Consider the following 21,154-nt stretch of genomic DNA (forward strand, 5'->3'; position numbering starts at 1 on the left):
AAGAACAAAATGTGGAAAAAGTCAAGGGGTGTGAATACTTTCTGGCGGCACTGTAAATACTGTGAGTACCTTACCAAACAGCACATCCAATTCTACTTCACGGTATTCTAGCTATATTGTATCCACATACCTCTCTCAACCCTTTTTTGTTTGTACCTTATTTTTCCTCCACCCAGAGCATGTTATCTGAATTTGTAATTTGGGTGGTTCGAGCCCTGAATGCTGATTGGCTGAAAGCCGTGGTATATCAGACCATATACGATGGGTATGACAAAACATTTATTTTTACTGCTCTAATTACGTTGGTAACCAGGTTATAATAGCAATAAGGCACCTCGGGGGTTTGTGATATACTGTATGGCCAATATACCACAGCTAAGAGCTGTGTCCTAGCAGTGTCCTAAGAACAGCCCTTAGCCGTGGTATATTGGCCATATACCAAACCGCCTCGGGCCTTATTGCTTAATTATACAACAGGTGGGTCTAATCCTGAATGCTGATTGGCTAAAACTGCATTCCAGCCAGTGTCTATTCCACAAGTTACCACTTGCAAAATCTATGATGTTAAAATGCTTATTTACTCTGTTCCATCTGACTGCGCAATCCACTGTCTCATCAGCCTAGCATCGGCTTCTACCTGACCTATGGAGAGCATCAATATTGCAGCGTTTTCTACATGATCTGAGTGACGTTTCTGTATAGCTGGAAATACATGAACTATCCACCTGGGTGTACACCTGCTGCATACGGCCAACTAACCTCTGGACCAAGTGACCTTCGCTTCAGTTAACGACTGCAGGGGTCAAACGGAACATGACATCATAGTTGAACTAACTAAACACTGACACATAGGGCCATCATGTTCACATAGACATTAGATTAATATTACCTAGAATCTTCCAGTTTACCGTGGGGTCGAAAGGAAAAACCATGGGTTTGATCAATTTCTATAGAAACACCTTCACATAAGGCCTCATCAAGTCATATTATTGATATTAGATTTTAGCTAGAATCTTGGCAGCCATCCAGGGATTAATTATATTTTCCATTTCCTCAAATGAAAGTGCTCATAAATGGTGGATACATTTTTCTCCTATCTTCCAGACTTGTTAATATAGCCTTTGACAAAATGGTTGTTTGTTGATAAGGTGAGAGATGGATGTCTCAAAGGGAAAATTTGAGATTAATATGATGAAAGGAGAAGGTGAATATTTTAGATATCCTGAAAAGAGTGGAGATATGAGAGACTAGATAGTGCTGTTTCTTGAAATAAGTGAAACATTGCCACCTAATGGTCTTACTATGCTACTTCCATGTTCAATATTCCTATGTGCTGTTAGTATTTTGCAGTCTGCACTCTCCATGATGGCCTCCGGACATTACTTCTGTGTGGCTTGAGATGCATGCTAAAACGCTGCATATCTGTCTACCATCCTAGGTCCCTTGCAGAAGAAATGTGAAGATTGTCTGTCAGCGGAACTACTGCTCCCCAAAATCTTCCAGAATGACTTACCATTGTTTGGAGTCAACCTGAGAGTGGATGATTGACAGCTAGCGACATGCAATATTAGATTATGTGTTCCTAGATATGACAGATAATAAGTACTTTTTCTTCTGGACCTCTTGAGATGTATGTGGCCACCTGCTCGTCAAACATCTTATTCCAAAATCATGGGCATTAATATGGAGTTGGTCCCCCCTTTGCTGCTATAACAGCCTCCACTCTTCTGGGAAGGCTTTCCACTACATGTTGGAACATTGCTGCGGGGACTTGCTTGCATTCAGCCAGAAGAGCATTAGTGAGGTCGGGCACTGATGTTGGGTGATAATGCCTGGCTCGCAGTCAGCGTTCCAATTCATCCCAAAGGTGTTCGATGTGGTTGAGGTCAGTCAAGTTCTTCCACACCGATCGACAAACCATTTGTGTATGGACCTCGCTTTGTACACGGGGGCATTGAAATGCTGAAACAGGAAAGGGCCTTCCCCAAACTGTTGCCACAAAGTTGGAAGCACAGAATCGTATAGAATGTCATTGTATGCTGTAGCGTTAACATTTCCCTTCACTGGAACCAAACTTTACAATTGGCACTATACATTGGAGTAGGTAGCGTTCTCCTGGCATCTGCCAAACCCAGATTCGTCCGTCGAACTGCCAGATTGGGAAGCGTGATTCACCACTCCAGAGAACGCGTTTCCACCGRTCCAGAGTCCAATGGCAGCGAGCTTTCCACCACTACAGCAGACGCTTGGCATTGCGCATGGTGATCTTAGGCTTGTGTGCGGCTGCTCGTCCATGGAAACCCATTTCAAGAAGCTCCCAACGAAAAGTTGTGCCGACATTGCCTCCAGAGGCAGTTTGGAACTCTGTAGTGAGTGTTGCAACCGAGGAGACAATTATTACCCGCTACGTGCTTCAGCCCTCCCGTTCTATGAGCTTGTGTGGCCTACCACTTCGCGGCTGAGCCTAGACGTTTCCACTTCACCATAACAGCACTTAGTTGATTATGGAGATTGCATGCCTGTGTACTCAGTTTTATACGCCTGTCAGCAACGGATGTGGCGGTAAATAGCTAAATCCACTCATTTGAAGGGGTGTCCACATGCACTAAACAAAAGTATTGTTCCATCCCTAGCTGTGAACCTATCAACTCCCACCAGGGGGAGAAGCCGCATTGCTCAAACTGATATTTATGGTTCCTTTGTTTGCATTCCATGCAGAGAACATTACTATGACAACGCTAGTGATATTTTATGCAACCAAATCTAAACTCTTTGGAGCCGAGACGGTCAAATGCAGCTAGGGCAGAATGCATCTCAGTTCCCAGCAACTGTGCAAAAATCGATTCTCATTCTATGGTGGGAAAAGTACCCAGTCGTCATACTTGAGTAAAGGTAAAAGAACCCTTAATTTAAAATGATTCAAGTGAAAGTCACCCAGTAAAATACTTGCGTAAACATCTGGAAGTATTTGGTTTTAAATATAACTCAGTATCAAGAGTAAAAATCATTTTAAATTCATCATATTGCGCAACCCAGACTGRATGATTCTGGTTTTAATTTACAGATAGCCAACATACATTTACAAATGAAATATGTTTAGTGAGTCTGCCAAATCAGAGGCAGTAGGGTTGAACAGGGTTGTTCTCTTAAGTGTGTGAATAGGACCATTTCTGTCCTGTTAAGCATTCAAAATGTAACAAGTACTTTTGGGTGTCAGGGAAAATGGAGTAAAAAGTACACCTCTTTAGGAATGTAGTGGAGTAAGTTGTCAAATATAAAGTACAGCTACACCAAGACATTTACTTAAGTACATTATACCACTGCTCATCTTGGAAAAATATCCTTCCAGTTCATTGTCCCTTCAGTCTGAACCAGAAAAAAAAAAAAAAAGTGAATACTGTCCAGTGCTTTTCCACCCTCCCAAACCCCACTAGATGGCGCACGGAGTAGAAAACCACACTAATTGACAAGACATCACAAGCGTCAAGAGAAGCATTAAGCTAGGCTAATTGGTCCTTGTGTGTATTTACATTGTCAAAGCTTAAACCCAACATCCTTCCTTGACCTTTGGGTGATATGAAAATACTGGTTGTTTAAAATGGCACAAAGGTCTAAGGCACTACATCTCACTAGTCCCTGGTTCAAATTCAGGTTGAATCACATCTGGCCATGATTGGGAGTCCTATAGGGCAGTTCACAATTGGCTAAGCATCATCTGGGTTTGGCAGTCATTGTAAATAAGTTTGTTCTTACCTAGTTAAAAATAAACTGTCGCCTGGAATCTAAACAGAAACAGTAGTGTGGATTCCAGCGAAGCTAGATCCACAGAATACAATAACCTGTTCTACGTAAAGGATGGGCTTCAAACGGCAGAAACCTGAAGCAGCACAGGTATCAATAAAGCACACATGGAAGGGGGTTTGACAATGGTATTATTTATTGTTTAGTACAACCGTTAAGTCAACTAGTAACATTATCTATTGAGATGCCAAAGTGCATTCCATGTGTAGACCCAGTCTTCCAGGAACATCATAGATAATACACAAGGATGAAAAAAAAAGTTAATTCATGGACCTACAATAGAACAAAGTCATGTGCTTTGAGACAAAACCCCACTTTACATAAGCAAAAAACCTGCAGTGGCACAAAGATTAAACTTGGGTGAGTTGAATGGCACCCTATTCAGTGCACTACTTTTGGGTAGTGCATTAGGGAATAGGATCAGGATGCCACAGTCCTTTAAGAGCAAGACTAGAAGTTCTCGAAATAGTAAAAGGTGCGATACTACACCTGCTGTGAAAAAGGTGAAATTGATCAACATGTTACCAAACCAGATCAACAACCATTGATCAACTATTAGCCAGGTGTAACAGATACAAGATTCCAAAGCAGCACTATGGAAGAGATCATGTCGAGGACCTATGCATAGAGACATGCTTCCTTAAAGGATAAGTACATATACTGCTATTTTTCATTAGGTCAGAAGATGCAATGACAAAAGCTAAATAGCCAAAGAAATGGGCTGTGTATGAAATGGTCACTAGTGGTCAAATCCTTGCTTCCTTAATTTCTCTCAAAGCTTCATTGAGGAAGTCTAAAGAAAAGGACTTTAGATCCTCTCCAATGCATTTGAGGAATTGACGGTTAGTAACTTGCAGACCGCCATGGAGTAGAAGCAACAAGGGGACAAAAATAGCCACGTGTAAAACTAATGCAAGTACACTTATAGCAGGAGAGAAGTTGAATTCACAAACAGGGAGAACTTTATTATTTTCGTCAATAGGTGGGTGGCGGTGAAGACAAAAATACTGGCCATTAACTAAATATAAATCAATCTTTGGATATGTAAAAAACCCTCTAGTATACAATCCCCAATAGACAGAAGTTCAGTTTTCTGATGTCTCGGCACCGCCCTCTTTGGTTTCCTTTTTGGCCCGCACCTCTTCCAGTTTCTTGTCCTGAGAACAAATAGAAGTTCAAAAGTGACATATCCTTCAAAATAACATTTAAACAGACCGTACAAAGGGCAACTTGTGTCAGTGACAACATACATTAATATTTTCCATCACCAATTTGTCACGGTTGACCAGTGACATTGGTGTTAACTGTTTGTGTGAAATCAAAATGTTGATAACTTCTGAAGTCTCCCAACTCAAATCACTTGCAGAGATAAGTGCTCAAGTCCTTGAGACCCCCCCCATTATAACTGTGCCCTGTTTCCCCCCCCGTGGGGATAGGGCACAGTTAAAATATCCAAACAGACATTAGTATTCAATGATTTGAGAGTTCATTTTTTGGGGGAAGGCTGTGTAAAATGTAAATTGTGACATTTCTACAACAGGTAGGCTGTTTCAAATGAATGGTGTTTTAGACTGTCTATGGGGAGCACAGCAAAATAGCCTCACCACTTTAGCTAGCCAGCCAACTTAGCTGGCTAATGTAGCTAGCTTCTTTACAATGACTTGACGCAGTAAAGACACACTAGCAGATGTCTTGTGTCCTCCATTGAAAACAACTGGTAGCAGGGTCAGACTGTCACTGCAAGACTGGTTTGCATGTAAAAGATATCAAGAGGCCAACATACCTTCTCCTTGAACTTCTCGCTCATGGCTGCCTGAAGGGCCTCCTTGTTCTCTTTGTTGGCTTCCATCTTCTGGTTAAGCTTCTCCTCAGCTATCTTACTGAAGTTGTTGTTCTCCTCCATGGCTTTCCTTTGCACCTCCTTCTCATGCTCCCTCTTCTCAGCTAGGTGCTTCAGAACCTCTGCTTCATGGGACTGGAGGATGGCGCAAAGGGGAGAGTTTGATTCAGACACCCAACAAAACATTTGACTACTACAGACTGTCAAGCAGGGCTCCCCAAAAAGGCGGAACCCAGGCCAAATAAGTTCAGAGTAAATAAAGTTGAGGCTGGACATGACTCAACTAGCACCAAGTGATTTTAACTTAGGTAAATCGTTCCAAAGTATTACCACAGACACGTAATCCTATACAAATATAAGCAAGGATTAGGTTTAGTCAAAAATCAGTTTGGGCTTGTTGGTCAATTTGCAGTCTACAAATTTTGTAATTATGTTCCGGGCCCCGACTAGCCACTTCAAAACACAACCCTCAGCTGAATCTAGTTAATCGCAGGCATAGAGGCATGTAATGCATCATGGCAAAAGGTTAACGTGTATCCACACACTAGCGATAAAAATGTAAAAAAATTAAGGTAGTTACATTTCGGGATATAGTAATATTTATTGGGATCCAAACAGGATATAATTTAGTGATATTGTATTGATAAAACTATTTGTACACTAGTTGGTGGTACCAAAACTACAGTCTTTTTTGTTCATTAGCTTGTTTGCCTTTTTTTTTTTTTTTTTTACTAGGGAGACAATATGTTTCTAGCACTTAATTTCCATGACTGATCAAAACTCGTTTTGTGGCTCAGTCTTGTCCATCTGCAGCAGACATATGGTGAGCAATATGTCTGGAATATTGAAACCAGTATTGAATCAGGAGAAACACAATACATAATGTAACCTAAGCAGGGTGGGAAATTCCAATAATTACACACCGGGAAATATTTATTTTTTWAAATCATGTGCATCAGCTTTTTTTGTTCCTCCAATAAATCGRTATCAGCGTTAAAAATCATAATCTGCCGACCTCTAGACACKTCACTACAGACCCTGCTTTGATACTGGGCACCATTACAACCAGCCGTGATAAGGAGTCCCATAAGGCAGTGTACAATCGGCCCAACGTCTTCCGGGTTAGGGGAGGGTTCGGCCGGGATAGGCGGTCATTGTAAAATAAGCATTTGTTCTTACCTGACTATCATAGTTTTAAAAAAGTAGTATCCTGCTCAATTCAATTTGTGACAAGTCTTTTAGCCAATACATGTTACAATAGTATTTATTTTATCTAGTAAAACAGTTCTACAACTGAACATCAAGAATCAGTGTCACAAAATGCTGAGTGATAAATTAGCTGCATTATTAGTTCAGGATTCGAAATCTGACATTTAAAGGAGCACAGAAGTGTTCATTTTAAATACAATTACTAAAAGTTAATGGTTGAAATATTTTTGGTGTTCCATGCTCAAGCACATTGTACCCCCAAATATTTGCATCATTAGGAGAGAAAGTGTTCAGCTGCTCCTTTAAGGGACAGTCCATTACTGTGGAAATCTTTGTCTGTGCTAGTTGCAGACAGCAAACTAATATTGAAAAACTAGCATGTGACCAAAACGGTGCAAATAGCCAAGAAACACAGACAAAGTCACTTCAGTAGCCTCTCAGGTCAGGTTGACCAACTTCTATATATTTGGGCTTTGGATTGAAAAACTTCCCAAATTCTGTGTGACCACCCAACATGGCTGGTGAACTTTCTTAACCATCAAAGACAAAATATACCCGCATTTGACATTTTCCACCTTAATGTCATGATAATAACCTATTGTCCTTGCTATTCCCACACCTAGTAAATACATTCCCCAAAATTGTGCCAGTCAAGGCTAGGATTTCACCCCCCCAAATTTGTTTTTAGATAACAATATACACTTATTCATGGGTGAGGGTATGTGAACTTTTTTTCTTTACAATAGTTTTACCTTTAGAGGACCCCTTTTGGCTCAAGAGCACACCCATAAGCAAAACTTCCGTCTAGCATCTTTAACTGGAGCACGACGTACCTTCCTCCTCTCCTCTGCAGCCTCCAGTTTCCTCTGGATCTCCTCCAGGGACAGGTCCTTCTTCTTGGGGGGAGACAGAGGGAACTCTCCCTTGGCGTCTGGAGCTGGAGCACCCAGTATCACCTCAAACGCCTGGCCAGATGCACGTTTGTCAATCTCCTTTACCTGAATATCTATGAGCGGACAAATTATGCATTTGTTATTAATCAAAGTTCATTGGTGGGCCACAGATGCAACGAATTGCTTGTGTTTTCAACAGCGCAATAAAACAATATGCACATAATCCAAAATTTAAGAAATCAGAAGCAGCAATGCCAGAAAATATATTTTAAAAAGTGTATAGTCAGCATATGACTAGAAACTGTACATCAGCAGTAGTTATATAATGATCCATGACTAGAAAGCAGTACACAAACATATGAACTCCAGGTGAGGGATATATGTAGGCTGACAGAGTTAAGGGAATGTGGCACTTGTTCAGTAAAAATGAAAAACTATTATTTCCAAATGAGGGACGAGGACAGGAAACTGAACATTACAGGGAGAAGAGGGGGGGGCGGTAGAGAGAAGGCCACTGTGTGGACATTTAACTAGGGTTCCCCCATTTCCAAAAGACACTGCATCTCCTGGATTGCTGGGAATAGACGTGACTGGTCAAACAATACAGTGGAAGCGCATCATTAGACTGGCTTCCACTTGGTCATTTCTTTCAGATGGAGAGGGGTGAGAAACAATTAATTTCACATCTTTCAAAATCACAACTTACCTCCGCAGGAGGTGGCCATTTCAGCAGTGGACAGCAAGTCAATGTACCTGGAAGAAAGTTCTCAGTCACATTTACTTAAAGCCTTTTTAACACTAGCAGTTGTCAGTGCCTTTACAGTAACCCGGCCTTAACCCCAACAACCAAGCCTGCCAACACTTGATAATGCATTAGTACGTCCTTGAACATGAAGAACCAGCTACACCCACTCCCAAGGACTGGATGAAACTTCATCTCATCTTTACAAAGTGCCTGAATCACTAGCACCCTCTAGTGGGATAGAAACACAATTTACTGTGTGTTTAGGTGGAAGACTGACTAAACAGGAGGGTAAAGCAAAACAAGGTCCACTCAGTGGCGACATCCTTCGGTCATGTTCAACAAGCAACACCCTATTAATACAGCCCATTTTAAAAAACTGTCTGGTATTCATTCACAGCTAAATAACTACATGGCACATTAAACTACATTAGCAAGTGATAGCCACGTGCAAATAATAATATACTACTGTAGATGGGCGAGGGGCCCTTTCAATGCCCATCTACAGCGGCTCAGTGCCCTTCTGTTGCATGGATACTTTGAACTAACAGGCCATGGTTAGAACAAAAAYGCTAGAGCTTTCCAAAATTGCATGGTATTGAAAATGCGATTGGGAAGCTGCAGATATTTGGCAGCTATAACCTACAGACGACGCCAACAAACCTAATCTATGAATATTCAAGCAGATTCAGCAGAAGACATTCAACACAAGCTGCAACGGTGCACCCTTGTGAACATAGCGAACTAACTATAAGCCACAGGGGSAGAAAAAGAAATAAGTTCCAACCGCCGCAAATTCGAGAGCACGTATTACTTGAATCGCCCAATTGCAAGAAGAATCAGAATCGCCTTTAATCGTCGCACACATTTGCATGTACAGGAATTTGACTGAAATGGTGCTGCTAAAGGACAGACAAAGACGCTGAGGTGTGTAAACAGATCACGATAAATTGGGAGGGACACCTGCAGCAATCAAAAAGCTCTGATTGTTGTCTTGAGGTTGACAATCAATAGGTAACGTTTCAGGGTCACAACAAAAAGGTCGTATAGCTTCCAAAATATCAGTTAGTGGCACAACAATGGCTCTTTTGTTTGATTGCAATGAACGTCAATGAGACCAGTTGCAAACAAAGAGGAGCGCGTGTTCAAGGCAGCTCCGCCCGTTTAGCTATTCGCATGCTGCCCCTCACGACACCAAGTGCACAACTAAGTTAAACTAATAATAGGTCAGAACATTCAACGAGAAATCATTTAAAACGTCAAAAAAGCTGATAATTGTTAATGGCGACTGGAAGCTTCAAATACGGATGGTAGCGTTTATTTTGCAAAGGACCCTGCAAACCAAATGTTTAAAAAGTAATGGAGGCGCATCAGTTGATGGCTGACCAAAGTAGAAAATTTGCTAATTTAAAAGATTCAAAGCGACGTGTGTATATTATTTTTATAAATTCATGACTTCACTAACTACGTCGTGTAATCAATCAAATAATTTGCCTCACGCTATCAAGTGTGCATCCCTAACCAGCAAGTAGTGTCAAGACAAACACCCATTGGTAAACGACAACTAACGTTAATCACAGTCTGAAGCTGAACAGATCAAATATGGTTAACGTTACRGTGGAACAACAAGTCACCCACCATTAGATCAATGGTCTTTTTACAATTGCATACATTTTTCACCAAAGCATCAATGAAAGACATTAAGTTACCAATGTCTGAGCAACAACCTTTAAACGTTGACTAGTTACTGTAGGTTGGTTGCTAGTTAACGTTAAAACAAATAAATATATTTAAAAAAGAACCGATGTCGTTTAGCCAGGATTGAAACTGAGGTAACACATTCGATCACCACTTAACAAAAAAAAAATTAAGGTAAAACCAGTACTTTCATAAATCAGGCAAGATTACCTACAATTACAATCTTTAAGTCATATTTTTGGTACGGATAACGTTAGCTATATTACACCCACCTTAATAACACAGTGAAACAAAATTCTCCTTAACAGCCAGACTTTAACCGCGAATTCTATGCTCGAGCATGGCCAGTTCGCGCATAAAAAGCCCCAAATGTGTGTCGTCAAAGCCAATTCTACAATTCTATTGGCTGTTTATTACTCTCTCCGCACTCCTGGTAGTTGTAGTTTTAGTCTTTTCTAGACGTCAACACAGGCAGACGAGTATCTTCCTAACATTTCAATTACTTTGGTAATGAATAATGAAATTTGAATGAACATATAAATTGATTGTTTCAATTTAATTGATAAAAAATATGTGTATTTTGGGGAAGAAATGTCAAAAGTGTGTCTTTGACCTACATCAGTCAGTCAGCCCTTGAATGAAGTGTGTGATGATTCAGGGTGTGCACCATTACATAAGTCTTCATTGTTTAGCTCCAACTAACCAGATGCACGTTCTCGACCGTGCGCTCTCGAGGACTGTAGGGTAGCTATACGATTTATTAACGTTTTCATCACGTTGTCTGCACTATTTTATTTTTTGCAACATCGTCCATAGTCATGACTGTTATTGTGTCCTACTTTATTTTTTATCACACAGAGATATATGACTGCAAAGGATCCATGGAATGACCCATATTTCCTCCAGAGACAGAAAGCTGCAGTCAGACATCATTTATCAACCATTTGTCTGACGTCAGAGGACTTGAGAGGACTACACCCCCAATCCTGAAAGAAGTCAGCTTCTGTCTGTTTGTTTTTAACAATTCATTAAAAATAAAAACCTGAAATGTCTTGAGTCAATAAGTATTCAATCACTTTGTTATGGCAATGCTAAATAAGAAATTTGATTAAATTAAAATTTGATTAAAACAAATTTGATTAACAGATCACGTAAGATGCATGGATTCACTCTGTCTGCAATAATAGCGTTTAACATGATTTTTGAATGACCTCATCTCTGTACCCCAGACATAAAATTATCTGTAAGGTCCCTTAGTCATGCAGTGCATTTCTAACACAGATTCAACCACAAAGACCAGGGAGGTTTTCCAATGACTAACAAAAAGGGCACGTATTGGTACTGTAGATGGGTAAAAATAAAGAAAGAAAAGCAGACATTGAACATCCCTTTGAGCATGGTGAAGTTATTAATTAAACTTTGGATGGTGTATCAATAAATCACATTAATGAGTACCACTATCCATATTTTCAAGCATTGTGGTGGCTGCATCATGTTATATATATATTTTTTATTTATTTCACCTTTATTTAACCAGGTAGGCTAGTTGAGAACAAGTTCTCATTTGCGACTGAGACCTGGTCAAGATAAAGCAAAGCAGTTCGACACATACAACAACACAGAGTTACACATGGAATAAACAAACATACAGTCAGTAATACAGTAGAAAAAAAGTATATATACAGTGTGTGCAAATGAGGTAAAATAAGGGAGATAAGGCAATAAAATAGGCCATAGTGGCGAGGTAATTACGACATAGCAATTAAACACTGGAGTGATAGATGTGCAGAAGATGAATGTGCAAGTAGAGATACTGGGGTGCAAAGGAGCAAAATAAAGAAATACAGTATGGGGATAAGGTAGTTGAATGGGCTATTTACAGATGAGCTATGTACAGGTGCAATGATCAGTGAGCTGCTCTGACAGCTGGTGCTTGAAGTTAGTGAGGGAGATAAGAGTCTCCAGCTTCAGCGATTTTTGCAGTTCGTTCCAGTCATTGGCAGCAGATAACTGGAAGAAAAGGCGGCCAAAGGAGGAATTGGCTTTGGGGGTGATCAGTGAAATATACCTGCTGGAGCGCGTGCTGCGAGTGGGTGCTGCTATGGTGACCCGTGAACTGAGATAAGGCGGGGCTTTACCTAGCAAAGACTTGTAGATGACCTGGAGCCAGTGGGTTTGGCGACGAGTATGAAGCGTGTGCCAGCCAATGAGAGCGTACAGGTCGCAGTGGTGGGTAGTATATGGGGCTTTGGTGACCAAACGGATGGCACTGTGATAGACTGCATCCAATTTGCTGAGTAGAGTATTGGAGGCTATTTTGTAAATTACATCGCCGAAGTCGAGGATCGTTAGGATAGTCAGTTTTACGAGGGTATGTTTGGCAGCATGAGTGAAGGATGCTTTGTTGCGAAATAGGAAGCCGATTATAGATTTAATTTTGGATTGGAGATGCTTAATGTGGGTCTGGGCGGAGAGTTTACAGTCTAACCAGACACCTAGGTATTTGTAGTTGTCAACATATTCTAAGTCAGAACCGTCCAGAGTAGTGATGCTGGAAGGGCGGGCAGGTGTGGGCAGCGATCATTTGAAGAGCATGCATTTAGTTTTACTTTCATTTAAGAGCAGTTGGAGGCCACGGAAGGAGAGTTGTATGGCATTGAAGCTCGTCTGGAGGTTAGTTAACACAGTGTCCAAAGAAGGGCCAGAGGTATTCAGAATGGTGTCATCTGCGTAGATGTGGATCAGAGAATCACCAGCAGCAAGAGCGACATCATTGATGTATACAGAGAAGAGAGTCGGCCCGAGAATTGAACCCTGTGGCACCCCGATAGAGACTGCCAGAGGTCCGGACAACAGGCCCTCCGATTTGACACACTGAACTCTTTCAGAGGAGTAGTTGGTGAACCAGGCGAGGCAATCATTTGAGAAACCAAGGCTGTTGAGTCTGCCGATAAGAATGTGGTGATTGACAGAGTCGAAAGCCTTGGCCAGGTCGATGAATACGGCTGCACAGTAATGTCTCTTATCAATGGCGGTTATGATATCGTTTAGGACCTTGAGCATGGCTGAGGTGCACCCATGACCAGCTCTGAAACCAGATTGCATAGCGGAGAAGGTACGGTGGGATTCAAAATGGTCGGTAATCTGTTTGTTAACTTGGCTTTCGAAGACCTTAGAAAGGCAGGGTAGGATAGACATAGGTCTGTAGCAGTTTAGGTCTAGAGTGTCTCCCCCATTGAAGAGGGGGATGACCGTGGCAGCTTTCCAATCTTTGGAAATCTCAGACGATACGAAAGAGAGGTTGAACAGGCTAGTAATAGGGGTTGCAACAATTTCGGCAGATAATTTTAGAAAGAGAGGGTCCAGATTGTCTAGCCCGGCTGATTTGTAGGGGTCCAGATTTTGCAGCTCTTTCAGAACATCGGCTATCTGGATTTGGGTGAAGGAGAAATAGGGGAGGCTTGGGCGAGTTGCTGTGGGGGGTGGAGGGCTGTTGATTGGGGTAGGGGTAGCCAGGTGGAAAGCATGGCCAGCCGTAGAAAAATGCTTATTGAAATTCTCAATTATAGTGGATTTATCAGTGGTGACAGTGTTTCCTATCCTCAGTGCAATGGGCAGCTGGGAGGTGGTGCTCTTATTCTCCATGGACTTTACAGTGTCCCATAACTTTTTTGAGTTTGTGCTACAGGATGCAAATTTCTGCTTGAAAAAGCTAGCCTTAGCTTTCCTAACTGTCTGTGTATATTGGTTCCTAACTTCCCTGAAAAGTTGCATATCACGGGGGCTATTCGATGCTAATGCAGAATGCCACAGGATGTTTTTGTGCTGGTCAAGGGCAGTCAGGTCTGGGGAGAACCAAGGCCTATATCTGTTCCTGGTTATACATTTTTTGAATGGGCCATGCTTATTTAAGATGGTGAGGAAGGCACTTTTAAAGAATAACCAGGCATCCTCTACTGACGGGATGAGGTCAATATCCTTCCAGGATACCCGGGCCAGGTCGATTAGAAAGGCCTGCTCGCTGAAGTGTTTTAGGGAGCGGTTGACAGTGATGAGGGGTGGTCGTTTGACCGCAGACCCATTACGGATGCAGGCAATGAGGCAGTGATCGCTGAGATCTTGGTTGAAAACAGCAGAGGTGTATTTGGAGGGCAAGTTGGTTAAGATGATATCTTTGAGGGTGCCCGTGTTTACAGATTTGGGGTTGTACCTGGTCGGTTCATTGATAATTTGTGTGAGATTGACGGCATCAAGCTTAGATTGTAGGATGGCCAAAGTGTTAAGCATGTCCCAGTTTAGGTCACCTAGCAGCACGAGCTCTGAAGATAGATGGGGGGCAATCAATTTACATATGGTGGGTATGCTGGTAATCGTTAAGGACTGGGGAGTTTTTCAGGATAAAAAATAATCGGAATGGAGCTAAGAACAGGCAAAATCCTAGAGGAAAACCTGTTCCAGTCTGCTTTCCACCAGACACTGTGAGATGAATTCACCTTTCAGCAGGACAATAACTTAAAACACAAGGCCAAATCTACACTGGAGTTGCTTACCAAGAAGACAGTGAATGTTCCTGAGTGTCCAAGTTACAGCTTTGAATTAAATCTGCTTGGAAATCTCAAAATAGTTGTCTAGCAATGATCAACGACAAATTTGACAGAGCTTGAAGAATTCAGAAAAAAATGATGGGCAAATGTTGCACAATCCAGGTGTGGAAAGCTCTTAGAGACTTACCCAGAAAGACTCACAGCTATAATCACTGCCAAAGTTGATTCTAACATGTATTGACCCAGGAGGTTGAATACTTCCTAATCAAGATATATATATAGTGTTTTATTTTCCATAATTTTTTCAACAAATGTTCAACATTTTCTTCCACTTTGACATTATAGTATTTTGTGTCGATCGTTTACCAAAAATGACAATTCAATCCATTTAATCCCACTTTGTAACACATCAAAATGTAATGAATATCAAGGGGTGTGAATACTTTCTGAAGGCACTGTAGTTGGAGGATTTCATTTGCGAAAGCAGCACCGTTTACTTTCAGTGTTCTCTGCTGATGTAGCTTATACTGCTGTAACCCACTATGGTTTTGTATTCCATCAGCATTCCCAGTCCTGCTGTGCTGTGTTGAGAGAGAAAGAGTGAGTATGTGGCTGTGCGTGTGTGCACTGTGTAAGGCTTAAAAACAGCTGTAGTATTAACACTGATCACATAATTAAAGGGATAAACAGCAAGGAACTTTACCCCCCACTTAATCTATTTGAAAAAAAGGAATTAGGTTCAGTGAGACAGACATGTTTTTTATATGTTGTGTTTATGGGATAATACCTATCACTCCATGACAAATCTTAGAAAATTGGGGTAAGGGGATGAGAGCATACATAAGGTTAAGGCATAATACTTAGGCTATTGACGTATTAGTTAACACAATGCTTCTGTTGGACAATGATGCCTCAAAGAGAAGCAAGAATCACATTTCTTTAAGATATCAGACTAATATCTATTTGGCACTGTGTTTGCCATCCTTTCAAGTCACCATATGGTGGTCCCCTTCAGGCAAGATGGTTAACAGGCGTTACATCCCCCTTTCTCATTGTCTACACCCATCTACCATCATCCAGCTAATGCATAATTAGGATTGAATGATGGTGACTAATTATGAATAATGGTGGTCAGTGGTAGAACAATGTATTCTGTCTCCCATAATGTCAGTAGTCTTTTTAGTATGATCCCTGCCAAAATTGAATCCATGACCTTGCCATTGCCAGCACCATGCATGCTCTTACCAACTAAGCCACATACTTCTTCAGACAGTATCTCCTTCCTACATGCACCAGTAGCTATAAGATTCATGGGCAAGATGAAACTTATGTTTTGTGATTGAATACACTCAAGGCCTCTGTATTAGACACACAAAAAGAAAGGTGGTTATGTAAATGTTAGTGTTGGGATAGAAGCAGAATTAAACTTCCATCAATGTGAAACGACAAACTATTTCATTTCATTATATTTTTAGCTCGATTCTCTATCCTGATGGCAAAGAAAAACAAGAACCCAAACTTAGAAGAGGCATTGATTTTGTTCAGGCTGTGATGTCGAGCTCTCTGAATATTTTAAACTTCCATGGGTTTATATTTAGATTGCAATTTTGCTGTTTGTGTCACTTCGGTTCTAGCTCACTATTTAACCAATTGCATTCTATATCAGTTGTACATACCTTAGTTGAATGCACTGATTGAAATTCGGTCTGGAAAAAACTAACTAAACATATATCAACTAAAAATAACTAAAATATACATAAGGCATTTTCAATAGAAAGCTTTTGTATTGTCATGGCATTGTGTGAGATCTTTCCAGAGTTTGTGGGACTGTACAGAGAGGATCCTGCTCTCTCTTTCCAGGCCAGTGAAGTCAGTGTCCATTGATTGAACTGCTGTAGTTTAGCATGCTACCCATTTAAATTGTCTTGCTACAATCGCTGAGTTACCTTGACCTTTCTGGTATGGCCTCATCGTTTGAACTGTATATCTATCCATGGATACATCCATCCCCTGTCTGTGACAAAGCCAGAGCCTACATGATCAGGCACATTCTGTTGATTGATCTGGCATTGCCATCCATCAAAACAAATCACATGCCATGTGTACTTGTAAAATAAACAAGCATAGTATGAGAAAATATTTATTTATTTTGCACCTCAATCAAGGAGAGATTTCAATCACAATCTGCTGCATTGTCTGCTCCTGTACAAATGGTTTAGGAGGGGTGCCTCATCTGTGCCCTGGAGAGCAGAATGAGCAGATGGTGCCTGCCAGCCTGCCAGTGTCCCCCTCCCAACCTGRCAGCTCTGGTCTCCCCCACTGATTGGTCTGGTCCTCTATTCCACCACAGGAAAAAGACAGACAGAGGGACATCAGTGACCAATATGTGCAGATGTGACATGTGTGTGGCAGGGGATTTGGGGACTAGATGAGGCAGTGTCTGTCTCTCTCTCTCTCTCTCTAAAGCCTCATGTTTATTTGAAGGTTCAAGTGTTTACACCAGATTAAAGCAGTTATAGTTGTTGCTCATCTACAAACCAAAACAACAAAAATGTACATTTGGGTCTTCCAAAACTATCAGATTAATCCATGTTTCAAATAACCCCCATAATCTATGTTAGATGCCCATTTCCTTTTACACATCCTATTAAAAAAGTATGCGAACCATGGGAATTCTTTAACTAGGTTAGGTCCACTATGTAGTCGTTCATTCCCAAAACAATTGCTGTACAACAGGTCTTTGTTGCTGTTCGGCAGCATAAGGATTCCTCTAGTCTCTTGTACGGTGTGAGTTCTGGTAATTTAAATCCCATTTACACAATTAAATGGAGGTTATCTGACTTCAGGTTGTGAGGTGCGAAGGGCAAACTGCATGGTGGATCTGTAGCCTAGAGATGAAACAGAGGCTAACTGGTACACACACACATGTGTTTTACTATCCAAGCGGGAACCAAAACATGTATTCCCATTCAAAAGTCTATTTTCCTTAACCCCTATCTGTCACGGATGACTAGGAGTGGAAGGTAGGAATCAGGCGCAGAGGGTTCAAGGAAAAATGGCAAATTTATTCCTTCACAAAAATGGTCCTGCCCAAACACAGGGCGGAAAACACTGACCAACCCAAACACAGAGTAACACGGTCCAGAGCACAACAATACCTCCAACTCAAAACGCGAACACAAAATAATCCCGCACAAACAAGAGCGGGCTTCACAAGCTTAAATAGGCGAGCAAATCAAGAAAACATAAATAGAAACAGGTGCAACTAATAAGACAAAACTAACAGAAAAGGAAAAAGGGATCGGTGGCGGCTAGTAGGCCGGTGACGACGACCGCCGAGCACCGCCCGAACAGGCAGGGGAGCCAACTTCGGCGGGAGTCGTGACACTAACTCTAAATCTAACCCTTAACCTTAACCCCAGACCCTAAAAGTAAACCTAACTCCTAACCCTAATTGTAATCATAAACCTAACCCCTAGGCCTAAAATATCATGTTTCTTTTTGGGGACCGGCAAAATGTCCTCACTTGCCAAATGTTCATTGTTTTATCCTTATGAGGACTTTTAGAAGCCAAAAGGGTAGTAAAGTTAGACCACACACACACATGCACACACTAGGGGTTAAATACATGGTGGCTCTCTAGCKTACACTCTTAGAAAGAAAGGTGCTATCTAGAGCCTGAAAGAGTTCTTCAGCTGTTCCCTGGAAAGATTTTTGGTTCCAGGTATAACTATTTTGGTTCCAGATATAACCCTTTGCACAGAGGGTTCTACAGTCGTGGCCAAAAGTTTTGAGAATGACACAAATCAAAATTTTCACAAAGTCTGCTGCCTCAGTTTGTATGATGGCAATTTGCATATACTCCAGAATGTTATGAAGAGTGATCAGATGAATTGTAATTAATTGCAAATTCCCTCTTTGCCATGCAAATGAACTGAATCCCAAACAAACATTTCCACTGCATTTCAGCCCTGACACTAAAGAACCAGTTGACATCATGTCAATGAGTCTCTCATTAACACAGGTGTGAGTGTTGACGAGGACAAGGCTGGAGATCACTCTGTCATGCTGATTGAGTTCGAATAATAGACTGGAAGCTTCAAAAGGAGGGTGGTGCTTGGAATCATTGTTCTTCCTCTGTCAACCATGGTTACCTGCAAGGAAACACGTGCCGTCATCATTGCTTTGCACAAAAAGGTCTTCACAGGCAAGGATATTGCTGCCAGTAAGATTGCACCTAAATCAACCATTTATCGGATCATAAAGAACTTCAAGGAGAGCGGTTCAATTGTTGTGAAGAAGGCTTCAGGGCGCCCAAGAAAGTTCAGCAAGCGCCAGGAACATCTCTTAAAGTTGATTCAGCTGTGGGATCGGGGCACCACCAGTACAGCGCTTGCTCAGGAATGGCAGCAGGCAGGTGTGAGTGCATCACAGTGAGGTGAAAACTTTTGGAGGATGGCCTGGTGTCAAGAAGGGCAGCAAAGAAGCCACTTCTCTCCAGGAAAAACATCAGGGACAGACTGATATTCTACAATAGGTACAGGGATTGGACTGCTGAGTCATTTTCTCTGATGAATCCCCTTTCCGATTGTTTGGGGCATCCGGAAAAAAGCTTGTCCTGAGAAGACAAGGTGAGCGCTACCATCAGTCCTGTGTCATGTAAAGCATCCTGAGACCATTCATGTGTGGGGTTGCTTCTCAGCCAAGGGAGTGGGCTCACTCACAATTTTGCCTAAGAACACAGCCATGAATAAAGAATGCTACCAACATATCCTCCGAGAGCAACTTCTCCCAACCATCCAGGAACAGTTTGGTAACGAACAATGCCTTTTCCAGCATGATGGAGCACCTTGCCATAAGGCAAAAGTGATAACTAAGTGGCTCGGGGAACAAAACATCGATATTTTGGGTCCATGGCGAGGAAACACCCCAGACCTTAATTCCATTGAGAACTTGTGGTCAATCCTCAAGAGGTGGATGGAAAAACAAAAKCCCACAAATTCTAACAAACTCCAAGCATTGATTATGCAAGAATGGGCTGCCATCAGTCAGGATGTGGCCCAGAAGTTAATTGACAGCATTCCAGGGCAGATTGCAGAGGTCTTGAAAAAGAAGGGTCAACACTACAAATATTGACTCTTTGCATCAACTTCATGTAATTGTCAATAAAAGCCTTTGACACTTATGAAATGCTTGTAATTATACTTCAGTATTCCATAGTAACATCTGACAAAAATATCTAAAGACACTGAAGCAGCAAACTTTGTGGAAATTAATATTTGTGTCATTCTCAAAACCTTTCGCCACGACTGTACATAGAACCCAAAATGGTTCTACCTGGAACCAAAAAGGGTTCTCCTCTGGGGATGACCAAATAACCATTTTGGAACCCTTTTTTCTAAGTGTACAATGATAAACAAAAGCCAACTGGTAGCATGAGGGAGAACACAATGGGTGGTTGTAGGTCTGTGGTTCTCCTGGAGGGCTACCACTGTGAAGCAGTTTTTTCTAGTATCACTACACAGACAATAACACACACACAGCAGCAGCAGCTGATCTACAGGAAGCATATCCCTGCGAGACAAGGGAGAAAAAAAAATCCCATTTCAGGAGCACTCAGGCCTGGCTCTACGTGCTGTGGCTGGAGATGACCCACTTCTTCTAAGAAGTGGGGATGAAGTAGGCCCAGTTCCCAGTCTGGCCAAACATGGCCTCATGTTGTAATGGTTTGTTTAAGGAACAAGGCTGATGTGATGTTTGGCTAAGTCCTCAGAGAAAGAGAGGTGGCTATAACATGTGCAGGTAGCTTGAAGCATCTATAAACTCAGTTACAGCATCTTGGATTTCTGTGACTGCAGCTATGCTGTATGGATTTACCCAGCATAACAATATCATTTTTGCAAATATTGTATATAAGAGGCAAGGAATATCTATATGGTGTTTAGATACAACCATAACTTATATAACGAGTGTTACATAATATCCTTCTCAGCTTCTCCTTTCTCTACTTGGGAGCCTGCGAGCTGCTTCCCAGCCCCCACCTCCCTAGCTATACCATTCACTCTCCAGGCACCCGTGTGTGTGTGTATTTCAGTGTGTATGTCAGTGTGTCCACAGTGCATGCACTGCACGGCACATGTAAACACACAGAAATACATCCCGTGCTGTCCATTTGGACCGAAGTAGAGGAGGACAAACCGCTTGGTCTTAAATTAGACTGAATATGCAAATGTATTAGCAAGGGKTACAATTTTGCTGTTTTATTTATGTGATTCTAATATTCCACTGAGCCCAAAATCTGGAGGGGAAATCTTGGTGAGATTTATTTTGTTTTTTGATACAATGTAGAAAAATAATTAGGTCGTCACACCTTTACTAAAAGTATTTGGATAAAGGACTAAGGAAATCTGAATAAGCTAATGCATTT

General features: G+C 41.5%; 1 protein-coding gene across 1 annotated transcript; it reads right to left on the reverse strand.

Moving 5' to 3' along the window:
• Positions 1-3,919: 3,919 nt before the first annotated feature.
• Positions 3,920-10,629, reverse strand: LOC111955043 (stathmin). Its single transcript, XM_023975080.2, has 5 exons — positions 10,456-10,629; positions 8,450-8,496; positions 7,684-7,856; positions 5,585-5,776; positions 3,920-4,958 (listed from the first exon to the last, which is right to left on the reverse strand). Exons 2-5 carry the CDS (start codon positions 8,466-8,468, stop codon positions 4,887-4,889), a joined length of 456 nt encoding a protein of 151 aa, XP_023830848.1. The 5' UTR covers positions 8,469-8,496; positions 10,456-10,629; the 3' UTR covers positions 3,920-4,886.
• Between the last annotated feature and the right edge of the window lie 10,525 nt (positions 10,630-21,154).

This window comes from Salvelinus sp. IW2-2015, linkage group LG30 (genome assembly GCF_002910315.2).
Source record: "Salvelinus sp. IW2-2015 linkage group LG30, ASM291031v2, whole genome shotgun sequence".
Lineage (NCBI taxonomy): Eukaryota > Metazoa > Chordata > Actinopteri > Salmoniformes > Salmonidae > Salvelinus > Salvelinus sp. IW2-2015.